At 55.6% G+C, this 23,253-nt stretch overlaps 4 protein-coding genes across 4 annotated transcripts; 2 read left to right on the top strand and 2 right to left on the bottom strand.

Moving 5' to 3' along the window:
• Positions 1-944: 944 nt before the first annotated feature.
• On the bottom strand, positions 945-2,644 carry CkaCkLH20_04982 (choline-sulfatase; the record flags this gene model as incomplete). The annotated part of the gene is made up of 3 exons (XM_038887701.1): positions 945-1,814; positions 1,869-2,453; positions 2,507-2,644. 3 exons carry the CDS (start codon positions 2,642-2,644, stop codon positions 945-947), a joined length of 1,593 nt encoding a protein of 530 aa, XP_038746743.1.
• A 1,145-nt stretch (positions 2,645-3,789) lies between these two features.
• Positions 3,790-4,386, bottom strand: CkaCkLH20_04981 (uncharacterized protein; the record flags this gene model as incomplete). The annotated part of the gene is made up of 1 exon (XM_038887700.1): positions 3,790-4,386. The coding sequence occupies one exon, from the start codon at positions 4,384-4,386 to the stop codon at positions 3,790-3,792; it is 597 nt and encodes a 198-aa protein (XP_038746742.1).
• Positions 4,387-17,019: 12,633 nt separating this feature from the next.
• On the top strand, positions 17,020-19,637 carry CkaCkLH20_04980 (uncharacterized protein; the record flags this gene model as incomplete). Its single annotated transcript, XM_038887699.1, has 3 exons — positions 17,020-17,164; positions 17,228-18,696; positions 18,747-19,637. The coding sequence occupies 3 exons, from the start codon at positions 17,020-17,022 to the stop codon at positions 19,635-19,637; spliced, it is 2,505 nt and encodes an 834-aa protein (XP_038746741.1).
• Positions 19,638-20,855: 1,218 nt separating this feature from the next.
• CkaCkLH20_04979 (uncharacterized protein) lies at positions 20,856-22,315 on the top strand (the record flags this gene model as incomplete). The annotated part of the gene is made up of 3 exons (XM_038887698.1): positions 20,856-21,659; positions 21,716-21,946; positions 22,037-22,315. The coding sequence occupies 3 exons, from the start codon at positions 20,856-20,858 to the stop codon at positions 22,313-22,315; spliced, it is 1,314 nt and encodes a 437-aa protein (XP_038746740.1).
• Between the last annotated feature and the right edge of the window lie 938 nt (positions 22,316-23,253).

Genomic DNA, 23,253 nt, shown 5'->3' with positions numbered 1-23,253 from the left:
TTCCCAGACTCCGGGTGACATCGTCGCTGCTGATGCTGCAGCTGCAGGACGAGCTAAGAGCAGCTAAGCACCTGAAGCTAACATCACACCCCTGCAACACTGCACCCCCTTGGCTGCATGGCAATGTTTCCAAACAGCTTCTGTGGGAGGTGTTGTCGGGCGCAGCCACGAGACAAAGCAGGGCAGGCAGAAATGTCCCGAAAGAGTGTAAAATGTTCGGTTTAAAGTTAAATTTAAAAAGATGGCCTTGGCATGCGTGTTGGGGATTTGTCTGGTCTGGCTTGGGGTCCTTGGTCTTGTCTCCTGCGATGTGATCCACCTCCTTGCCTGTCTCTTACTCGGTGTCTCTTCAGTGAAGCTCCATGGAGAGTTTTTAATCCCGTCTGTCTCCTGAGAGTACAGATCGCAGATCAGGCAAGAAAGGAAGATCCACGACATGCAAGGTCGATGGACTTGTTCCTGAAAATAGATGCTACCGAGATTGTCAAGGAAAGAAAGTTGAGACGAGAACCGCGGATGCGCATGTCAATGGGCCCCCCTGCGCCTTCATCTTTCTTCATCACCAACGTGCCGCTTTACCGGACAGCCCAGCGCCACATTCGATACGCGTGTCTCCTTTACAAATAATACGCGACCCCGTCGTCCTTATTCGGTGGAGCTGTCCCGGAATTCCACATACCGCAGTCGGTCGGGTGTTCTTGCCAGCAACTTGTTGGGTGATCTGTCATTGCGCAGGCTGTTTTGTTGGCGAAAGCTGAATCGCTAAGCTTATTGCTCCTTTCTGTGAGCCGGACCGGACTTCGGTGCTGGGACCCACCTCTCGGAGGCGGCTCTGGAAGGACGGTGGGCCCGGTCTCGGAGCATCTCTGCGGACATGTTCGGACAATTTGTGAAGGAAACTTTTGGAATTCGTGATGATTTCTATATAGGGCGGACACGGGAACTCATGCCTTTCCGTCACTCAAAACGCCGCCTCTCTTCCGGTACTGGTCCGCAACGCTCTCCAGCTCGACGGCCGGGAACCGAGGGTCCTTCTGCCACGGCAAGAAATCGCTGCTCGCGACCATCCACCTCAACACCACGCCCTCCATCCGCCTCCTTACATCCTGATACTCCGCGACTTCTGCTAAGTTGTGCAGCTCGCCCGGATCTCCCTGGCGGTCGTACAACTCCGCCGGCTCGTACAACCTGTAAATGAACGCCCACTTCTTATCACGACACGACACGCTCTTCCCCACGACCGTCGTATCCTCGTGTTGCAGCGCCGCCTTGATATCGTACGGATACGGCGCCTGCTCCAGCAAGGGCTCCTCGCTCGTCAGGAACCCGCCCTCGGTGAACGCGAAGTCCTTGTGCTTCAACACCTTCCCCTCCCCGTCCTTCCCGGCCGCCGTCAGGATCTCCGCCAACGACGTCCCGCAGTGGGGAAAGTGCTCGCCGACGCCCGCGAACTGGAGCACCGTGGGCACGAGGTCGACCATCTCGGCCATCTCGTCGTAGGACACGCCCCGCGGCAGCCCCGCGCCGCCGACGATGAGGGGCTCGTGGGTGAGCGAGTCGGAGAGGCCGGAGGGCCACTTCTCGATCATGCCGTGGTCGCCGAGGTACTCGCCGTGGTCGGTGAAGAAGAGGGTGACGGTCGAGTCCCAGTGGCCGAGGGCCTTGGTGCGCTCGACGACGCGGCCGAACTGGTCGTCCAGCCGCGAGATCATGCCGTAGTAGGTCGCCATCACCTCGGCCCAGATCTCGGGCGTCGCGCGGTGCGTGCCGTAGCGCTCGCGATTGAGCTGCATGTAGCGCGGCTCGTAGCCCGTCTGTACGTCAGTGTCAGTGGAGATTGCTGCTGCGAGAAAGGGAGCTGGACGTACCTTGTCGGAAGGCTTGGTGGGCTGTCCCATCTCTCCGCGGTTGTACATCGAAAAGTACGGCTCTTCCACCTGGAACGGGCAGTGCGGGAAAATGAGCGGCATAAACAAGACCCAAGGCTTGTCAGTAGGCGGGTGCTCCAGCCACTTGAGCGCGCCCTTGACGACCGCATCATCGTAGTCGAGAGCCTCGTTGGGGTTTCTGAGGCCCTTGTAGAAAAGCCTCTTCCAAATGTCCTCCTTGTCCTCGGGTTCGGCCTTACCGCCCCCGGCAAACCGCGGCACGAACTCGGGCGTCTCGAGGAAGCCGTACTCGTCTAGCGACATCTCAGTCACTGTCGGCGCAAAGGTGTCGCCGCGTGGCGCGAGACAGGCGACGTGGTAGCCGCCCTTTTCCTTCAGAGACCTGAAAAGGTTGGGTTCCCAGGGCTTGATGAGGTTCTCGAGGGAGCGGTGGCCCGAGACGTGAGGGTAGTTGCCGGTGAACATGCTGCAACGGGACTGGGTGCAGACGGAGGCTTGGACGAAGCAGTTCGTGAAGCGGGTGCCCTCAGCTGCGAAGCTATCAATGTGTGGCGTCTTGACTGTCTGTTGTTCCGTTAGTATGGTGAACTCTTGAGGCGACGAGATGGAGCGCTTACCTTGTTGCCATTGCAGCCCAGAGAGTCGTAGCGGAGTTGATCCGGCATGAAGATGATGAAGTTGGGCTTGTCCACCTTCAGCCCGCTGGGCTTAGGTGGCAGCTCATATGGAGGAGGGATTTCGGAAGACGGTGCCATATTGACGACTGTGCAAATGCAAATATGGAATGCAGGGCCCAAGTCAAGCACTGAGAGGCAGCGTAAGTTGAAGACTCGGGAAGTGAGGTCTGCATTGATCGCAGGAGCCGGCCGCCACTGAAGATATATGGGAACACGAGCTCTGCCCCACGATCCCGCCTTCCCCAGGGCCGTGACACGTAAACCCACATCTCATCTCATTTGACCCAATGCGACTGGCTGAGATGCAGTTCGAAAAGGCGATGCGCATCATGTTGTCGCACAGCCGACACCCGTTGGTGATATCCGGCGAGATCCGGCGAAGGTGGGTCTGAAAACCGGGGTCTCCAGTGGCTGCGGCGTTGCTCGAGAGTGCGTCGACCAAGGTGTGATCTGACTCGGGGATTGACGACGATCTCTTTGCAAAACCTGGTGATATGTCATCAATTTGCGGTGATCAACTGATCAACGGTGTCAGTTTACAGCCTTGTAGATCCATCGAATAAGCAACGTCCATCTCAACGAGTGATGACTTCTCTGTACCGGCTGGATGGATGTGGCTTACCGCTCGCGTGCATCTGCCACGCTGACTTCGATCCAGGCCACGGCGGCCAGCCGGTAAATGAGATGAACTGCTGCTGTGCAAATTCCCGATCAATTCTTGCAGCTAGCTAGTCAGGAAGAGTAGCTCCTGGGCATTAAGTTGGACAAGACCATCACACCGAGATGGTAGTTAGGCATGCGGCACTTTCGACCGGGCAGATTGTACGATAATTGGTTGTTTGAATTATACAGCATTAGAATATACGGATATTCTACAGCCCGACGATCGCCTACACCACACGGTGATTCCTGTAGTTCACACGCGGGATAGGCCTCCCGGGGTAGTCGTTAAGTATATATACGTGATGTTTTCGCGCCCAGAGCCGTATCCAAAAAATGTCCGATGCACGACCAACTCCTCAAACGCAGCCGGCCCTCCGTTTGTGGATGGTGCACAGGATCAAAGTCATCGGTGTGCGCAGGGTATAAAGTGTGTTTCGTCGAACGCCATGCCATGAGAAAAAATGCTGAATAGTTTGTACAGCGGGTGCCGATCTGTACAAGAGTTGTCCGGGCAGTTGGACACTTGAAGTTGAAAACCGGTGAAATCGTAGTCCGGGGATTTAGTTGAAACGCTCCTTCTCGCGCAGGCCGCCGATCGAGTCGATGTCGACAGAGTAGAACTGCGATTTGCTGTCCTTCTCGTACGCAGGCAGCTGCTCATCGCGGACGGGCTCGAGACCGACGGAGCCACCGTCACCGACACGAACGACCAACACGCGGCCGCTCTTGTGGCGACCACCCTCGTCCTGCTCGTCGGGGAAGGTGATGTGGATCTCGGGAACGTTGTCGGGAGAGTGAGGGGCGGACTGGGGGTTCTGGAGCATGGGAGAGCGACCATCCTGGCCGATGTACAGGACGCTTGACCGGCCGTCCTGGCTCGTCTGGATGGTGAGGTTGTGGGGGTTTCTGCCGCCCTTGACCTCTTGGTAGGCGGGCAGCATCTGCTCCTGCATGCGTTGTTGTCTGCGCATGCGGCGCATGAGGAAGAGTGTGGAGATGAGGAGGAGGGCGAAGAAGATGAGGGCGAGAACGACGATCATGAGGTTGAGCATGTCGCCGCCATCAGAGGCATCGCCACGGCGGACAACGATGTGAGAATCGCTGCGGCGGATGACCGGAGAGGAGTTGCGGGAAAGGAGGTTCTGGATGGAAGGCATTGTGTCGGTTTCGTGACGCTTGGTATTACTGAATGTCCCTTGTAGCGGAGTAGTCGTGGGGTGGGAAGGGAGCGGTATTCGAGGTAATTATTAGAGAGGGAACGAAGCTGTAGAGCAGTGACATGTTAGCATCGCGAAGGGAGTACTGTTGGCGGTTGTTTGAGGGTGCGGCGGCATGTAAGACAATCTGGAGCATTGTCAGGCAACACAAAGGGACCCATTCCGAGTCTCCCTGCTTTCACCGGCCAACGGTCCAGGGAAGTCTTTTCGAGCGTTCGTGGGGTGGTCGAAGGGGTCTCGCACGTACGTAAGGGATTAAGTTCTCTCTTGGTGGGCCGTCAGAAGAAAGTCGTAAAGAATGCAGTTGTCTTTCGTGTCGTTTGTGTGTTATTTTTGGATTGGTGGTTTTATTTTGATGGGTTTTCTCGATGGTAAGGTATCGGAGGATAGTAGCGGTATTAACGATTGGACGGAAGACAGCGAGTGAGTGAAAGCTGGAATTCCAAAGGGGAAAATATTAGGGAATGACTGTAGGGGTTTTTTGGTAGAGAGCGAGTGACAACACGGTCCTGCAACGAACAGCAAGGACGACGACGATTGAACAAAAGTTGTTGAAGAAGAAGGGAAGGAAAGAAGAGGAGAAGAAGGATCAAGAAGGGAACGAAGGAGGGATATGTCCTGGAAATGAGCGACAGGGGGTGTCAGCCTGCTGAGCCTGGACCAGAAGTGTGCGGTGTGGACAGTTGGTGGTGTGGGCGAGCACTGGGCCGCTGGCTTGCCGGGCGCCGGGCATTGGACGCTGGAGGAGCTCGCCAGGAACGAACGATGGAGCCATTCCCATTTTGGGAAAATAGGAAAATACCCATGATGCCATGGGAAGGATTCATTGGCCTTGTATCCATGTCGAATGTAATGCAGCTGGACTCGTACCTACATAAGCACGCGCACAGCACAGGGCGGCAAAGGCCCTCCTTGGGATTGCGTTAGTGCATCCCGTCATTATCGAGGCACAACTCGACCAACGGAAGACTCGACTGACGACTCGGCGGGAAGGAGAGAGGAGCGGAAGGTGGCTTATTGGAGCCTCCCACCTTCCCTTCCTCGGGAATCCATAGGAGCATGGGAGATTCCCCGTTGAACCATTGGCAAAATGGACCTAGACCCGGGCGATAACTCCATTCTGGCCAGCACAGCCCATGGTAATCCTTGGAATGGAGGCATCGGTCCAAGATTGAGCCCGCATCTGACAGGCGCGAACGATTCGTCAACGGGCGGCTGTAATTTCCGCCATTGACCAATCCAAGACATCTGTGCCTGAAAAGAGCGGGTCTACCCTAGTAAACGCCACGAAACGGCGCCGGTTATTGGACGGCCGATGGTCGTTTCTGAACTAAGCTCATTGGCCCCCTGCATTTTGAAGTGGCCCGTGAGCTCGTGTGCAAGAGTGAGCCTGCCTCTTTCCTTCTCCTCTTTCCTGGATTTGCCTTGCCTTCCTTGCGCCTGCCTTGCCTTCCTGGCTGCGCTTGCTGGGCGGCTCTGACGAAAAAACCTGGGACTCCCCTTTTTCTGAGCAATCTGGACTCGCAAATCAGCATCCACTGCGGGCTCGTCTTTTGTGGGGCCTCGAGTCCAACACGCGGTCTAGCGTCGTGGTGACATCCATTTCGAGAAGGCAAGAGCGTCGGCAACAACAAACAAGTCCAAAAAAGAACAACAATCCTACGGCTATCAGCCATTATCCATGAGTGCATTCATTCATCCATCCACCTTTCTCGTCATTCAAAGCATTGTCGAATCTCATCTCTCGCTCGGCTCTCCTCTGCTCTCCTCCCGGTCAACCGTCAATCGGCCTTGGGAGTTGGTCGTCCTGGCGCTCGCTTCTCCTTCCCCCCTCTTCTCGCTTCCTCTTTTCGCCTCGTCTCACATCGCCTCGCTTCCCCTTTGCCCTTTTTCGTGGCACCTTATCTGCCGCTTTAAGGTCATGGGAAATGCACTGCGGACAGCGGCGCTTATTCCACTCGATCTCGACCGCATCTTGCAATCACGATAATCAGCCTCTCCTATCCGCCAGCCTTGGCCCGGTCTGCCTCCTGAAGGTCTTGAAATGACAACGACACGCTGACTGCTGTCCATGGTCATGGTCTCTTGCAAGACCCACGATGCAAATATCAAAACCAACTTCCTGCTTTACCCACGGCCCTCTCCCTTTCTTCTTCTAGAAGGACATGCGGAACGCTCTTCATCTCTCCGGCTCTTCTACCTTTTGGAGCCGGCAACCTCCCGATGCCAGAAATAGCTTCAACGCTCCGGTAATCAGCTCCTTCGGTCCATGCTGATGGAGCACGGCCCACATCACGCCTCCAGCAACAGAGCCTCTCTATCCCAGGTCCACGTTTCTCGTTGCCCTATGCACAAAATTACACCATGCGAATGGACGTGTCTGGGCACTTCAACGCCCCTTCGGCGCCCACCGTCCATCGCCAGTTGCACAAGAACAACAACTGCAAATTTCACCCTGTCCGGGCCACAGCGATCTAAGCATAGCCTTTTCACCGGCTCCGCCTCCCGGCTCTCGTTGTCGCAGATCATCCTTTTTGGGAAGATTGACGAGAATTTTCTGGAATTGCAGCCCCTCTGCAAGAACGACACGAGGCGTTCATCTCCTTCATTATTACCGAGCCTTATGAAAGAAAACGACGTTGCATTCCCGTTCGGTACACCCATCACCTTTCATCTGAACCACCCATGTTTCTCCAGGTCCGATGTAATGCTGAAAAGGCCCGAGCTGCTTTACCCCTTTCGGACCTTACCTTAGTATCCGGCTGCCTCGGCCACAATGGACGCCACACTGTGGCACTGGACCTCGGCATCTTTAAGGTACCTTCCGGCACACAGATGGGATGGGTCCTCCGTCCCGTCTACTCCACCAGAGATAGGTATCGCCGAGTGGACAGCCGTACCGACGGATCGTCCCCACAACATTCCGATAAGCGGGCCCCGGTCCCCGAACCACCGGAGTATCGTATGCCGGTCCGAAGCCAGACAAGGTTGACAGTCGAAGACGACGTTGGCGTCAAGAAAGTCTACTATCCTCAATCCAAATCCGCTCTTTGATTAACAACTTCCTGGACTGGACTGGAGGCTTGGAAATAGGATTCGATCGGGACGATGGCCACGCAGGAGCGAACACAAGCCTCAGCAATATCAAGGAGTCTTTCGGTCAGCGGAGTCGGCAGTAGGAACGCGGAATCGAATCCATGCGTCTGGGAGAGGGCGTAAGCAAAGGCTCGAAAACGTCGCTCGACAACGACGATAACCATGGCTCTTTGGATCTGATCAACGACAAGCACCCTTCCAACCTCATCTTCACATCTGGCACCAGCTTCTCAACGTTTTGAACCCAGCGATACAAAAGTTTCGCCGCAAATACCTGCCCTTGCAGATCGCTGTCATCGCCATGGACACTTTGAACGTTCCACACTACCAGAGCCGTGGTGGCAAACGAATTGTTGCCTTCCATTTCAAAGTGCCGGTGTGAGATGCCCACAAATTTCGGTTCCCGAAGCATCGGTTGTTACTATCTGGCTTTCGCAGATGCAGCCACCCGTTGCCATACCGCCAGTGCCTCACGAGGGCCACCGACATCCCAGAAGCGGTGACTGTCTTGTACTCTAAACATGGCACAGCATGAAGCGGTGTGGCACTCTTCAGCGGTGATGCGAGTGAAACAGCATTGGGCATGTGTCTAGGTGGCTCATAATCAAGCGATGCGCCATGGGAAACACCAGTAATGATATTAGGGTTTGTTGGCCACATCGACATCACACAACGATGACCGGCCGCGAGATCGAAGTCCTAGTGGCTAACATTGTCTCATTGCGATTGCTGGCAGCGTGCGTCGTTGAGATGCAAGTCCAGTTGGCCCGGGGTTGGAAAAGCAAACATGAGGCGGTAAGCGACTTGGCCAACCATCCAGATCATCCCGGGGTCCTTGCTGTCGATCAAATGCTGCCCGTTCAAAGCTCCCCAGACATCGTCAACGTCGAAGGCCTTGTGTACCATGCCGTTCCTCAAAGGCATGGCGTTTGCCTGCGGCATAATGCCTTCCGATTTTCTTAGTTGACCCAGAGAAGCAAATTCGACGGACTCATGGGTCATTAGGCGAAGAGACGGTTTAACCAGCAGGCCGTCATGCAGCTCACATGACACACTCAGCCCTCAAGTTAACTCCCTGGCCTTGAGACTATTTTGTTGAAAGCGGGGCGGCATTGATGCTTGACATTGCTTTTTCTTACTCTGGAGCAGGCCGATTTTGATTTTGTGGGATCTCGTGTGGCGCGCGAAGGAACGGCAGCTCGGAATTGGACGATAATATGTCGTTGATCCGAATACTTCGGCCGCATTGCCGACCAGCGAAGCAGCCAAGCCTGTTGACGAGCAAAAACAAGGTGCTCTATTTCGCTCCCTCCGGAGTGAGAACCAGACCTTGGTTCCACAACATTGAAGAGACAAACCAGACAAGACGAGTACGCGGACGGCCGAGAGACCTCAGCCCCGATGAGATAACCCATGTGTAGCCTTCAAGTTGGCGTAGGGAGACAAATCGCTGAGGCTGTCGACGGAGTGACGATGCGGCCCAGGTTCCGCAACAAGACACAAATGCATGATAATCAGCATCCTGATAGCCACAGGAGCCAAGACGTCGCATGTCAACCTTCGCGAAGGGTTGAAGATCCCTGCTTCAGATGACTTCCAGCTTGCGGTCATCCAAAGAAGCTCTGTCCGATGGCATTGGGGAAGGGCGTGGGCGGAACAGACCGTCAGGAACAAGCGCTATTCATGACTGGCTCCTTTTACCGGCAAAGTTGAAACACTGAAACATGGAACGACACGTTCTCCCCGCTCCGAGTGGATCTCAATCCGGGGTCAAATTTCGGCCGGCGGGCTTTGGGGGATTCCAGCTTCTCGAGGAGCAAAAAGTTCCTCAAGTGTCAAAGAACCCCATGACCCCCGAGCATGGAAAGGGTCGCCTACCTTGCTCCGCACACTCGCCTCGAACTTATGAGAGCAGCAAAACGGCAGAACGCTTAATTCGGCTCGCCGACCGATATCGCACAGTCAGTTGCAGCATGGTGACGGCGCACGGCAAGTTGGGAAATCGAAAGCACAGTTCTCGGGCGGTTGCGCTCTGGCGGAAGAACGAGCGCAATTGCTGTCATCGTCCACAATACAGGCAACAAACTACGAAACACGTCAACCCCAGCGAAGAGGGCCCTTTCACACCAACTCCATGGTTTCCGCCCAGAACGTGCTCGTCTTTGACATCTTTCAGGGGGTGAGGGGCCGCGCCCCGGATGCAGTGTGACGCTGAGGGAGAAGTTGCTCGTTAGAGATGAACGCTAACGGGCGACGAACGGCGGGATTAGCCTGGCATGGGTGGGCTCAAGAACACCACCCACAGACTCGGACGAGATTTCGCCGTTGGAATTGGTGCGAATTTAGGTTGCCATGCTTAGAGTGACTGACTGATGTAGGTTTGACAGGGCGTGATGATGGGACGGGCGAAGTTCACACGTCGAGACGGCCCCATCAAAACGGTTCACACCAAAATGTTGAACGGCTCATTTGCCAGCCGAGGGATAACACATACCGGCGCGGTCAGCACCGATGTTGCGGCATTCCGCGAGAGCTGCTCATTTGGCAAGTCCTTGCCGCCGCATGCCACAAGCTTCCCGGCAAGAAGGTGAAGAAACAGCGTGAAAGACGTTTTGTTTCTTCGCGAGTTGAAGTTGCAATTCGCCCACTCTTTGCCCCTTGTTGGTTTCTTTCGGGGCAAACAGCAATACTTGACTTGGCATGGGGACGGCGGGGGTGCGTCATTGAGTGTTTCCTCCCTTTGGATGTCTCAAAGATCCGGCTTAGTGACAATGTCGACAAATTGGCTATATACCCAGGATTTGGCCATGCCGTTAGCGGGTTCGCTATGTACTGAAAACATGGACCCCGACGGTTAAAGACAATCCTGTCCTTATTCAACGATTTTCTGTCTTCCCCTATGCGATCCCTGTACTTATCAAGCAAGTCCGACACTCGGGAGACTACACGAGATGAGGGTAAAACCATGTGTAGTCAGTCATTCGATCTTCACTCGCGCTTACACAATGCCCCTTCCTACATGTCCCCCACTCGCCAATATTGGCTGTATCCCTCTTTCCAAACCACGGCCGAGTTCAGTCAGACTGATCAAAGCTACATACCAATACAACTGAGACGCGGTACTGGCGCAACTTCGGCCAGAGGCAGATTTCCTTTTTGGAAAGGCCGCTACTCAAGCTGGGAGAATCCCCATGCTTTTCTGGACGGAAATCAGACCGCACAGAGCCAGGCAGCACGCGACATCGCACACGGCGTGCCGCCGCCTCACCGGCCGCCCTCGATCTGGCAGGCGTGTCGCCAATTCCAGCAGGAGGACGGCTACACGAAGCGAGGAAACGTACATTGAAGAAACGACCCTTTCTCGTTTCGGTTTGCGATTTTCTGCGAGGCTTGGCGGTTACTTCTGCCCCAGAATCCCTGAAGATCATACACGGAACTCGGCCGGAACAAAGTTAGAGGTACATTTCCAGTGCGCATCGCCGCCCCCTGACCCTGAACATCCACCTCGACCAAGCCTGCGAATAATACCACGGGGACAAAACTTGAAGCGACGCAACACGGCACACGGCGTGAGAAACACTGGACCGCACCGCATTCCTCTGGCCTGGCACACACGCTCTGTACTTGGGAAATCCGGGGTTCTGGCTGTTGGCAGCGGACTATCACCCATCACCACCTATTGCTTGCCAGCCCGCCACGCGGTCAGTCAGACCTCACGACTACGCTCACAATATGGATTGTCCATCCGGGAGAGCAGCCACACGTTTGTTCGAGAAAACAAAACAAGCAGCTGCGGCTGGCTGCTCGTCATCGAGCGTCGTCTCTCTTACAAGGCGATCCACCCGGCTGCTGCAGACTTGTGGTCCCCTGCCACCCCTGGCCCTGACTTCTTTACCTTCACCCTGGTCTACTCCTCCACAACCAGTGTTGCCCAGTTGCCGTCGTCCGTTCGTTCGTTCTTGTTGAGTGCCTTCCTTAGGAACGTCGCGTAGCGATGTGGGAAAACGAAGGAGTCGGAGCGAATCTGGCCAGGCCGTTCGTTACATCACCTGCGGAATAGGACAGCAACGACACGAGACACGACTCGAACCACGAGCTTGAGTGCCAGAGCAACCACACGTGCGGTTGGAGTTGGTTCCTATGAAGAAGGATGTTTCCACCCGCATTAACCAGCAAGCCATCTTTCGCGAGCTCCATCGCCACCAACGCAGCAATTCGTCAGCTCAGCGGAGCACCATACTTGTCGAAAAGCTTCGGGTCCCGTTTGTTGAAGAGAGACGACGCAAGCCGTCTCCCACTTTACAGGTATACATACACTCTGCTGCGGCGTCCTTTGCTGCGGCTCACGGGTACCGCCCACTCGACCGACATATGTCCGTCGTAAGATCTGTGTGCCGCGCAACAGCCAACAACCCACGCAGCATCTTGTCAGCCGGTGCATTGTCGCCGGCATCGTATCCAGTTACATCTCTTGGCTCCGTTAATGAGCGCCTCCCCGAACAAACAGGCCCCCGTCAGACGCTAAAAAGACGGCAGGCCCCTTCTCTCGCCCCCGGCAGACGGGGGGTTTCTTGTGCTTGACCGATCTCGTCCTAGCGCAAGCCCCCCCGTGGCCTCCCTCGATTGGACTCGCCGCCCATTGTTCAATTCTTCCTCTCAGACGTCCGGATACAAACCCATCATCAGTCACCCTTGGGTGAGGTAGCCAATAGTACGGAAGAGAGCGACAGAGCAGTACTTGTCTGTTCTGTCTGATCTTGTCGTCTACCTGCTCAGTCCCGGAGACAAAGATCTGGCCGATCTGCGATGATTCGCTCACTCTGATCGATTCCGGGACTGCTACGTCGGTCGTCGTCTGACAGCACCAGGCCAAAGGCTTCAAGTTTCTGACACAACACAGCGTTGACAGATTTGTTCGATCTTTTTTACTCTTCCGCCTGATATCCACGCCGAGTTCTGTCCGTTCCCCGCTTCATGTCTTAAATGTAGCCTGCAGCTAGCTGGCTCTACGAATACATATATCCACGTACTTGTATCCGTACGGGTCTCCCAAGCAGCTCCTGTCCGGTGCACGAAGGACCAGACTGCAGGCCGATACCCCCCGCGAGATGCTGCAATTCTCTCGAGTACCTAACCCTGCTTCCATCTGGTCTGGTCTGGCCTTTTGGTCTCGTCTGTCTCTCTCCTGCTCCGCAGTGACCCACACTCCCGGCTCCGCGAGCTGCATCTAATCTGCATTCTCGCATCGGCCAGCAGGAAAAGTACATGCGTACATCCAGCGCAACCTCTTTACCTTTGCTCACGTTGAAGCTTGTGTACTCTGTCAACGCACTACAGCGGCATCAGATGCAAGTTTCTACCTTGGCGACCGTGGCGCGCTGTCTTTCCTTCACCACCCGCGAATGAAGCACACGCAAGGGCACACCCCTGATCCCGGCTGGTAATCTCTGGTCGTGGTCTTGCTGCTGGAGGAGCAAAGTTGTTGTTGGGCAGTCCGTAGATCCAACTCATCGAGCCGCAGTGAATCAGATACGGTTCCCAGAAGTTGGGAGGGCGGCGTCCCTTCTTCGCAGCTTCGGTTTCGGTGTCTGCCAGCCAACGGTACGGCAATTACCATCGAGGCTCTTTGAGCAATACTTTGGATTCGGGCGCCTTGAATAAGGTAGCTCGCCTGCCCTGGCTACATGGCCATCCGCCCTTTTTGCCATTCTTCTATCTGCCCTCTGCCCTTCTGGCCTGCCCTGCTTTAACTAAGGTTACCCGAATCTCGAGGTACCTTGGGATTTGGTGTCATTGCAACATCAACGTCTCTCCCTGTCGTGCCTGCGGCCTGCCGTGGGAGGCCAATCGCAAATGGCCGTCCCATTCCAAAAGAGCAGAAATTGGCCCTAAAAGAGACTCAGACTCGCCGCACCCATCATTCTCTGGCTGTTTATTATCTGGGACGACGCCTCGTTGCAGTTTCCTCTTGAGCTCGCGCGCATTCTTCTGCCTGCATCGTCCGCACATTTACCTTTCTCTCCCATTCTTCTTGGGTCGTCTCTCCTTCTCCTTCTTTTCCTGTTCTCTCTGTCTTCGGCCTTCTGCTCCGCCGGACATCGCCCATCCTCTACACAGGTTTCTTCTGCGTGAGGACGAGACCGGACGAGACTGGAGAGCAGCAAGCAAGCGTCAATACCGAGCAAAGTAATTACACACGCATACTCACTCATATTCACGCTCACACGTACATCACACGTTGCTGCCGAGGTACCTACGTGCGGCCCAACCGGAAGATACGCACACACGCGACAGACTGCATACACCTTTCGTCCCGACTTTTCGACGTTTCGAACCCCGGGGATTCTATTCTGTACATGTCACATCGCCGCATAACGCCTACTCTTTTTTTGGTCCCGGCCACGCTCGACCACCCGGGCGTCGACGTCGACTGAGCTCGCAGTTGGACGGTGCCCTCCAGAGTCATTCATTGTCGGTCACTCAGTGGACGGAGCTTCTCCAAACAGGAACAGAACTGGACTTGTTCGTTTGCGTTATCGATATCCGTACAGTCAGTCACACCGGTGGGACAGGCGGCCGGTACCTTTGGACGCCCCAGCCCAGCCCAGCTCAGCTCAGCCCGTACAATCGACAGGGTACTTGACCTCTCCTCATCTGGCACTTGGCCCCAGCCCGGCTGTCAAGACTACCTTTGGTACCTGGCCAGACGCACGCATAAACCGTCCAGTCAACGCTGCAAACGAACATTAGCTTTTTTGTCAAGCCGCACATCACATCATTTGGAGACGAACGCTCTCGCTCGCTCGCTCGCCCGCACGCACAAGCCAAAGACAGTTTTCCCCATTTGCGCTGCCAAAGGGCCGATCTGTCGTCACCATCCATTCGTCCATTCGCCTTGCCCCGGAACAGTCAGTCTGTCTGTCTGTCAACCGCCGGGTACAGTACCTATTTTCATAGACCAGAAGAAACAGAAACAGAAACGAAAGACAGAAGAGGGGAAGAAAGACAGAACAAAACAGGCAAAAGAAGGCAGCTATCTGATAGTTGGGTTGGGAATTTGCCCTCTTCTCCAGCTCCAGAGGCGAGGCAAATAGCACACACACACACACACACACAGCACAACAGCACAGGATCTGGGTAAGTGTGATTCTTCAGATTGTCATGTGTTTGACAGACTGCGCAAACTGTCTTTCCCCTTGCCTTTTGGCTTCTCTGCCTGGCCGTCCGCTATTCGTCTGCCTGCGCTGCGCTATCTTGTGCTTGGTTGGCCCTTCATGTCATTCACTCAACAGACCTCCTCCTCGTCCATTTCCTGTCCTTCGGTTTTCCTTCTTCATCCTCTCCGCCATCTGTTTCTTGCTTCCCGGCTGTCCATCACCGGCTGGCCGTCTTTTCCATCCCTCGCATCGTGCACCACCACTGCCACACACACACCCCCCGTCCCGTCTGCCACCCATCAATCAGGGCAGCCATCCATCCTCCCGTCCAGCGTCCGTTCACTTGGCTCCATCCTTCAGGCTCAGGGCCCCCCTACTAGTCGGTAGGTACCTGACCCAGAGGGAAGAAAGAGTTACGGTGGACTGGGAACTGGGAGTATTGAGCAGGTAAACTACAACTTCAAGTTTCTCCCGTGCCCGTCTCCAACACCAATGCACCCCCGGTCCCGTATCCTTGAAAGCACTGGACACTGGAGACACCCAAGACGAGCGAGCTCCATGTCAGCTCCCCCCTTCAAACTCGGCGCCCACCCCCTCAGGTCTCCTCGTCCCCTCCTCAGTCCCCTCCCTCCGCTTCCGCTCCCCTTCCCCTCGTAGGGGACTAGCCTCTCGGGTACACCACAGACAAACCTAAGAGATGGCCTAAGGAGACAGACAGACGGACCTTCCTGGCAGGTGTGGCAGCAGTTAGCTCCACTTGGAACGAAGTGGCATCTGGTCCAGTGCGCCCAGAAGTTGAACAAGTGCCAGACGAAGACGGGGACGTGGACGGGGACCCAGAAACAGACCCAGAAGCCAGACCACGACCAGGAGTCGAGGAGTCGAGGAGTCGAGTCTCCAAGTCCCAAGTCCCAAGTCAAGTCCACCAAGAAAGGAACAAGGGTGGTGGTGTCCTCCATATTGGATTGCGCAAAAAAATCTCCTACAAAGTTATTAGCTGCCCGCTCCCGTCTTGTCTTTTGCCCCAGCTGGCAGCTGGCGCTCCATCCATCATCGACCTAATCAGCCTTACCGCGACGCTTTATTCTCACTCTTGTCGTCGTCGTCGTTGCCGTCGTCCTTCTTTTTCCTCTTCCCCTCTCGTCATCATCCTCCATCCTCATCGTCACATACGCATTCTCGTCTATATCCCCCTTTCCCACCCTCATCTGTGCATATTCCGCGCCTCTCACATACCGAATCCACATCCATTTTCTTTCTTTCAAGGTACTTTGCCTCTCATCATCTCACCTGCGTTGCGTTCGTTGCCTTACCTTAGCTGGGTACACACTCTCACTCTCGTGCTCACACGCTACATAACCAAATCCTCTCCACCCTTGTCATTCTCCCTCTCGCTCACCTTTTTCTCTTTCGCTCTCTTCTCCCTCCCTCTCGACATCTTGTCTTGTTCAGCTGTTCGCCCCCAACAAACCCCCGACAGATTTGCGTTGCGCTCGGCATTTCGCCCCCAGTTCGATACAACAAGTCTTTTTTTTGCTGACGCTGGCGTGCTCCGTTCTTTTAGTTCGCGCCATAGAGAATTCCTGGAGAAAGTCACTGTCGCAAGAAAAAAGTTCACACCTACGTCGTATATAATTCAACAGCGGAAAACCCAAAAAGCCTCGTGTCACGCACAAGCAGCAGCAAACGGGCACAAATTCACCTCTGCAGCCACAGAGACAAAATAACCCCTCATAGACGGCCAATACAAACGAAACGACCTTTTCGTCCGCCGCCAAACGCACACAAACATCCACTTTCCTGCACCTTTTGTGTCGCCTTGCGTCCAGACAAGAAACGAACCGAACCGCCCACCGCCGAAAACCCGCCGCCCGCGATCCCATATTTCGCATCCGACGCCCGAAAAACTCTCCCTCCTACATCTCCGACCCCGACCGCTGCGCTGCGCGAACCGGTTTGCCCTGCAGCAGAGATCGCCCGCCCTCGAACATGACCACTACCGTAAGTTGCTTCTTCTTTTACTCCACGTGAGGTCCGAAGGGAAGGGGGATGGACTCCCGGTTGCGACGATGCGAGCGCGCGGCCGTGTGTCTCAAGACTGCGCCTAACTAGCGCCATCATGGCTCTTGGCTCGAGTCGCCAATTCGGCGCTCGGAACTTCGCCTAGACCTGGCAGGTTGCTCAAAAAAAGCTTCCCTCGCGCTTTCCATCGTCGCTCCTACCTTGCTCGTCTTCTTAGGCCTCCGTCCCCATGGCTGCCACCTCGCTAACCTGCCACGTTCGACAGGCTCGGCCAGGTCGCTTCACGACCTTCTCATCAATGGCGAACGGACGAGACGACAAGTCGGCCCCCGCCGCCGCCGCCCCAGGCTTCGGTACCACCGCCGCCCTGTATTCGTCGCAAGGAAACATTTGGAACTCGTCGTTTGCTGCAGCAGGCAAGAGAGACGGCGCCAATGCCAGAGGTATGTCCGCGATGGGACCTGGGTTGACGTCGTGTGACACAGAGCTGACACTACTCCGTGCAGGCGCCGCTGAAGAAGCATTCACCACCCAGCCATCGGGCTCCGGTGCCCTCGCTGCGAACTCAGAGGCCGATCACTGGACGACTCAAAGTCCCTGGAACCAGGACGGCGCCCAGCCGCGATCCGCTTCCGGCAGCACATCCCCCAACCGCACCCGCGACAGCTTGCACAACACCTCCTCGTTTTTCGAAAACTCTGCTATCGGACAAGGACGGAACTACATCAACGGCAGGCCAAAGTCGTACCTGGAGGATGACAAGGAGAATGCCAGCTTCGGCGCCAGCTACAACAGCCCCTTTGACGGCACGTACGCCCGGCAGGAGAAGCGTGGCTCGAAAGACCCTGCGTTCCTGAACTTGGGTGTGGTTGGTGCTCCCTCGAGAGACAGCAGCATTCCTCCCTCGCGTCAGTCTGACGATTCGCACCACTCGCCCCCTGCCTTCCGAGACACATTTGGCGGTTATGGCCACACTCCCAGCAATTCAATTGCCTCGACTCGTCCCATGCCCGCCCACTCGTCCTCTTTCCCTTCCCAAACCGCCAACAACCGAGCTTTCATAGCCAACAACAGGCAGATGGACGACTCGGACCTTGGCCATTCCTTCAAGAAGTCCATGACCCTGGACGAGGCCACCAACATCACCCAGTCCATCGGCGGTGGCGCACCTGGCTTTCAGTTCAACCCGGGGTCTCAGCCCTGGAGGGCCGATGTCAACGGCGGGTTCCCGGATGCCTACGCTGAAGCCGTGGCACAGGCACAGCAGTACAAGCGTGGTTCTATCGCCAGCATTTCCGGCGCTCCTGGTCCGTACCGCGCCGTCACCAGTCCCAAGACATTCACCCCTCAGTCATCCGATCCCTGGAGACCGTCGTCCCGCGACATGAGAATGGTCTCAGACGGTGACCGCCGGACTCCCGTACAGCCTTTCATGCAGGCTCAAGCACCTGCCTACTTCCCTCCCGCTTCGTACTACAACCCTGGCTTTACCGCGCAGTACCCTCAGTTCATCGACCCCTATGGTAGACCTCCTATTCCCTTGCCCGGCTACGGCCTGCACATGGCCCCGTACTCCATTCCGGGAGTCATGCCCATCCGCCCAAGCAAGGACCAGGACCCCGGGAAGGGCGTTCGCAGCATGCTCCTGGAGGAGTTCAGGTCCAGCTCCAAGTCCAACAAGCGGTACGAGCTCAAGGACATCTACAGCCACGTCGTCGAGTTCAGCGGCGACCAGCACGGATCGAGGTTCATTCAGCAGAAGCTCGAGACAGCCAACAGCGATGAAAAGGACCAAGTTTTCCGTGAGATCGAGCCCAACGCCATTCAGTTGATGAAGGACGTCTTCGGCAACTACGTCATCCAGAAGTTTTTCGAGCATGGCAACCAGGTCCAGAAGAAGGTCTTGGCGTCGCAGATGAAGGGCAAGGTTGTTGATCTCTCGATGCAGATGTACGCCTGCAGAGTCGTTCAAAAGGTATGTTGTCTCCACGTTGCGTCTTTGATCTGCTGGCTAACATGATACAGGCTCTGGAGCACATTCTCGTTGAGCAGCAGGCTGAGCTGGTCAAGGAACTCGAGCCTGAGATCCTTCGGGTCGTCAAGGACCAGAACGGCAACCACGTTGTGCAGAAGATCATTGAGCTCGTTCCCCGCCACTACATTGACTTCATCATGGACTCCTTCCGCGGTCAAGTAAGCGGGTTGGCTTCGCACATGTACGCCTGCAGAGTCATTCAGCGCATGCTTGAGCACGGCACCGAGCAGGACAAGGAGACGATTCTGGCCGAACTCCACAACTCGACCCAGAGCCTCATCACCGATCAGTACGGCAACTACGTCGTGCAGCACATCATTGAGCACGGCAAGCCCGAGGACAAGTCCAGAATCATCCAACTGGTCATTTCTCAGCTGGTCACCTTGTCTAAGCACAAGTTCGCTTCGAACGTGGTCGAGAAGTGCATCCAGTTTGGCACTGCCGAGGAGCGCAAGGGCATCCGTGAGCAGATCACCTCGCAGGCCAGCGACGGTAACAGTTCGCTCCAGTTGATGATGAAGGACCAGTACGGCAACTACGTCATTCAGAAACTCCTGAACCAGCTCGAGGGCTCTGAGCGGGACGCGTTTATTGAGGAGATGCGCCCTCAATTTCTCCTCCTCCGCAAGACCAGCACCAGTCGCCAGCTCGCTGCCATCGACCGCCTCATGCACGCCACCGAGAACCCGGCGTCCAAGTCTGGAGGCTCTCAGGCAGACTCGACCGCGCCCACCCCGGTGCTGACGATGGAGCCAAACAGCCCTCAGAGCAGCAGCCCCCCGAGCACGAACGCCAGCGCCATTGGCGAGGTTACGGACGATGACAACAAGTCCGGAGTGCCCGGAGGCGTGAGCCTCAAGGTGCAGTTGGAAGAAGCCTAAACGCGATTGGCACATGAACATTCTTTCGATACGACGGCGTCACGGTTGCTTCGAGGTATTACGGACATGCATCACGACACGACACGGACTTGAGGACGCCGTGGGTACTTACCAAACGCCAGATCTTGGCCGGTCTTATGTTTCGCATACGATCTGGATATTCTCCACCCTAATCACTTGTTTTTACATCCTTACTACCGCACCCCGGATATTCAAAACCTACACATACAAGGCTGGCATGGTCACAAACGGTAGAAAAATTGCGTGGGCAAATACTCTTGGGGGAGCATCCACCACGGACATGAAATCAGCTGCTTTTGCACGTCACTTTGGTGTTATCGCCTTTCCCCCCAGTTCTGTTTTATTCTTTTCCTACCCAATAATGCCCCAAGTTCCTATCTGATGATATTCTTCACTTCCGGATCATGATTCTGTTAAGAAACGGAGACGCATGGGGGCACCGGATTCAAGGGGGTCCAAAATGGCCGAGACATACATACCAAGACTTTGGGGAACTGGTGAAAAGGGGGCGAAAGCAACTATTCAAAAAAGGAGCACTTATTGTTTTTTTTTCATCGGGGAACGGGCAGCTCATTTGGGGGCGAGGTTGAAATTTTTGTCTTCTTGTATTTTATTGGAATAGTTATGTCTATGTGATACCAGTCTTAGTCTGACGTACGGTAATAGACCTGTCAATAGAGCTGAGTATGGAATCATCAGTCCAAGATGAACAGCTAAACTTCGTGAAAATCAGACGGCGGTCGGGTCCTGGAATCGCAGGGAGAGCCAGAGGCAGGTGAATGTGAGGGAGCACCCCGGATATCCGTTGCAGCTGGAATGCATGTCCGGTGAAGTCGTGAATAACGAGCTGCAATGCAAGCTCCTGTCAATTCCTGTCAGCTCAAGTGCAAACCTGCCCGATTCGGAGCGGGACCGCATTAGCTAAGCTGTTCCAAGGGTCCCAGCCATTACATCATGGCGCCGACGTTAGCCGGTTTGACAAGCACTAACCACGGGCTACCGCCTTGGCCTGGGCTCCTCCACCCTCCGACTGGCCCTCCGACGAACCCCTGTCCCGCCCCCACGTGTCAACTATCCCGCCGTAATTATCGTGGGAAATTGGGGGGGAAAGGTGTGGTGCGGGCGGCTGTCACATCCGAACACCCTTATTTCCAGCTCTTCCCAAAACCTCCCTTCTTCAAACCACCAGATGCAACCATGTCGTCCACCACGAGATTGACATTCTTGTACCCGCACCTCTACCGCACCCTCCGCGCATCGGAAGCGAGAACGGCGACCGCGACGACGAGCGCACAGAAAACATGCCACCGCCGCCGCCACGGCGGACGCCCCGCCGACGTTCGGAGCAGCAGCACCAACACCACCACCACTAGGGGCTACGCCGCCTTCGCGCCGACCCCCGAGGCCCGCCAGTCCGGCTTCGCGCCGCGGCACGGCAAGGGCATCGAGCCGCTGACCATCGAGAGCGAGAAGGCGCGCAAGACGGCGCCGGCGGCGGAGATGGAGGCGGCCGCGCAACGGGCCACTGCCGCGGCGGCGGCGGCCGCGTCCTCGGTTACGAACCCGAAGACCGCCGGGGGTGTTTCCGAGGCTCAGGGGCAGGTTCAGGGGCAGCAGTCGCAGCAACAACAACCTCAACAACAACAATCTGAACAACAACAACAGCAGCAGCAGCAGACGCAGCCGCAGCAACAACAACAGACAGAGGACCCGGAGGCCGAGGCCGCGAAGCAGGAGGCGCGGGACCAGGCCAAGAAGAGCGGGCCGCTGGAGGCGATACTGCACATGGGGCCGCCGGAGGAGGTCGCGAAGCAGCACCCGCACATGGAGACGCCGCCGTACGTGCACCACTTCGACAGCTTCTCGCTGGTGAAGCAGCTCGGGGGCGGGGGGTACACGGAGGAGCAGGCGATCACGGCGATGAAGGCGATCCGGGCGATCCTGGCGCATAATCTGGACGTTGCGCAGGAGAGTCTTGTTAGTAAGAGCGATGTTGAGAATGTGAGTCCTTCCGAGGGAATGTTGCTGTGTGAGGATGCTGACTGTGACGAAACTAGGAAACCTACCTCTTCAGGGCGGCGTGCTCTGAGCTCAGCGCCGAGGTGAAGAATAACCAGAAGCTGGCGGACGAGGAGATGAGGCAGAAGAGGACGTTGCTGCAGCACGAGGTGGATATCCTTACGCAGTCGCTGAACCAAGAGCTTCTGACGCTGAATGACAACGTCCGGGGGATGTTCAACGACCGTAAGATGGCGGTTCGAGAGGAGCAGAAGGCTGGTGAGAGTGTCGTAAGTTGCCCTGTCGTCTCTTTTCTCTTTCTTACCCTTCATTGGCCTCGATATCCATCGTCTCGAGGAGTGAGATGCTGACGACGCCAGATCCAACAAATCAACTACAAGATCAGCCTCCACCTCAGCAGCGACGCCAAGTCGGAGATCGAGGGCCTGCGGTGGATCCTCATCCGGCGGTCCGTCATCGGGATCCTGTTCATGGCGGTCCTGACGTTGGGAACGCTGCGGTACGGCACGTACGTCTCGCATAACAAGCAGAAGGAGGCGGAGAAGATCAAGAAGCAGGCCGAGATGATCAAGAAGAGCCACGGGAAGAGGGATCATAGCTCTGCGCCTGACGCGGCCGAGATTCTGGCGGCCAACTGAGGAGGGGATGCTAAGGAAGGCGACGGGGTTGCGGAAGCGGGAAGGAAAGAGGAATAGAAGCCATGCGAGTCACGTGTGAGGATTCGAAGTTGAGTGAGGACTGGGGGAGTGAGGGTAAGCACTGATGTCAGTGAGGATTAGAGGCAGGATTGGCTGGTTGGGATGATACCCCATAGACGTCGAACAGATTCTTGGTTGGCATAGACTAAGGCCGTGACGCTCGGAGCAAATAGTCTTCGTAGCAGATATAAGTTGTTCAATTCTGGATTTAAGGATTCTATCATTTGGAGTCATTCGTGGATATTCAATCCATTGTGTGCATTTGAGAGTTATATGTGTGTATATTTGAATCCTTCGTGTGTATCTGAGTCGCTGATCTAATGTCTTTGAACTGTTTGGGCTTAAGATACCTCAATTATGTACATACTGAAGCATTTCCAACCATCACGCATCCCCCTGACAATGTGTCACCGGCCGCAGCCGCATCGGTAGCGAGGTACGTATTACAGCGTTTTGTGCGTGGCAAGCGTCGAGATTTGACCTCATATAGAGATCAGGCCGCGAGCAATGCGGGGGAGCTATATAGTACGAAAAGCCATAAATGATTGACAGCGACCATAAATAACAAGTATAATCCACGGATAGGATGATTGCAATGGTTATGTTATACTCTTTCACATTCAAATTCTCATTTCCAAACCCTAAATCTCATACCAATCCTTGGTGAAGGAAGTCCCAATGACCCTATGACTGAGTCGTCTCATCCACCATGGCGAGTTGCGCTTCCTCATCTCGACGAAGATGTGCCGACCCTGCCTCTGCCTGCACGTCTACATTCTCCACAAAATCGAACCTCAATAGGCACATAAAGTCAAAGCATGGCCCTAAGTCTCAGACATTTTGTCAAAAAGAGATCCCAAATAATCCTTGGAGGCATA

Source organism: Colletotrichum karsti (assembly GCF_011947395.1).
Source record: "Colletotrichum karsti strain CkLH20 chromosome Unknown Scaffold14, whole genome shotgun sequence".
NCBI lineage: Eukaryota > Fungi > Ascomycota > Sordariomycetes > Glomerellales > Glomerellaceae > Colletotrichum > Colletotrichum karsti.
Note: the sequence above shows the minus strand (reverse complement) of the source record. Positions and strands in the feature narration are given on the sequence as shown.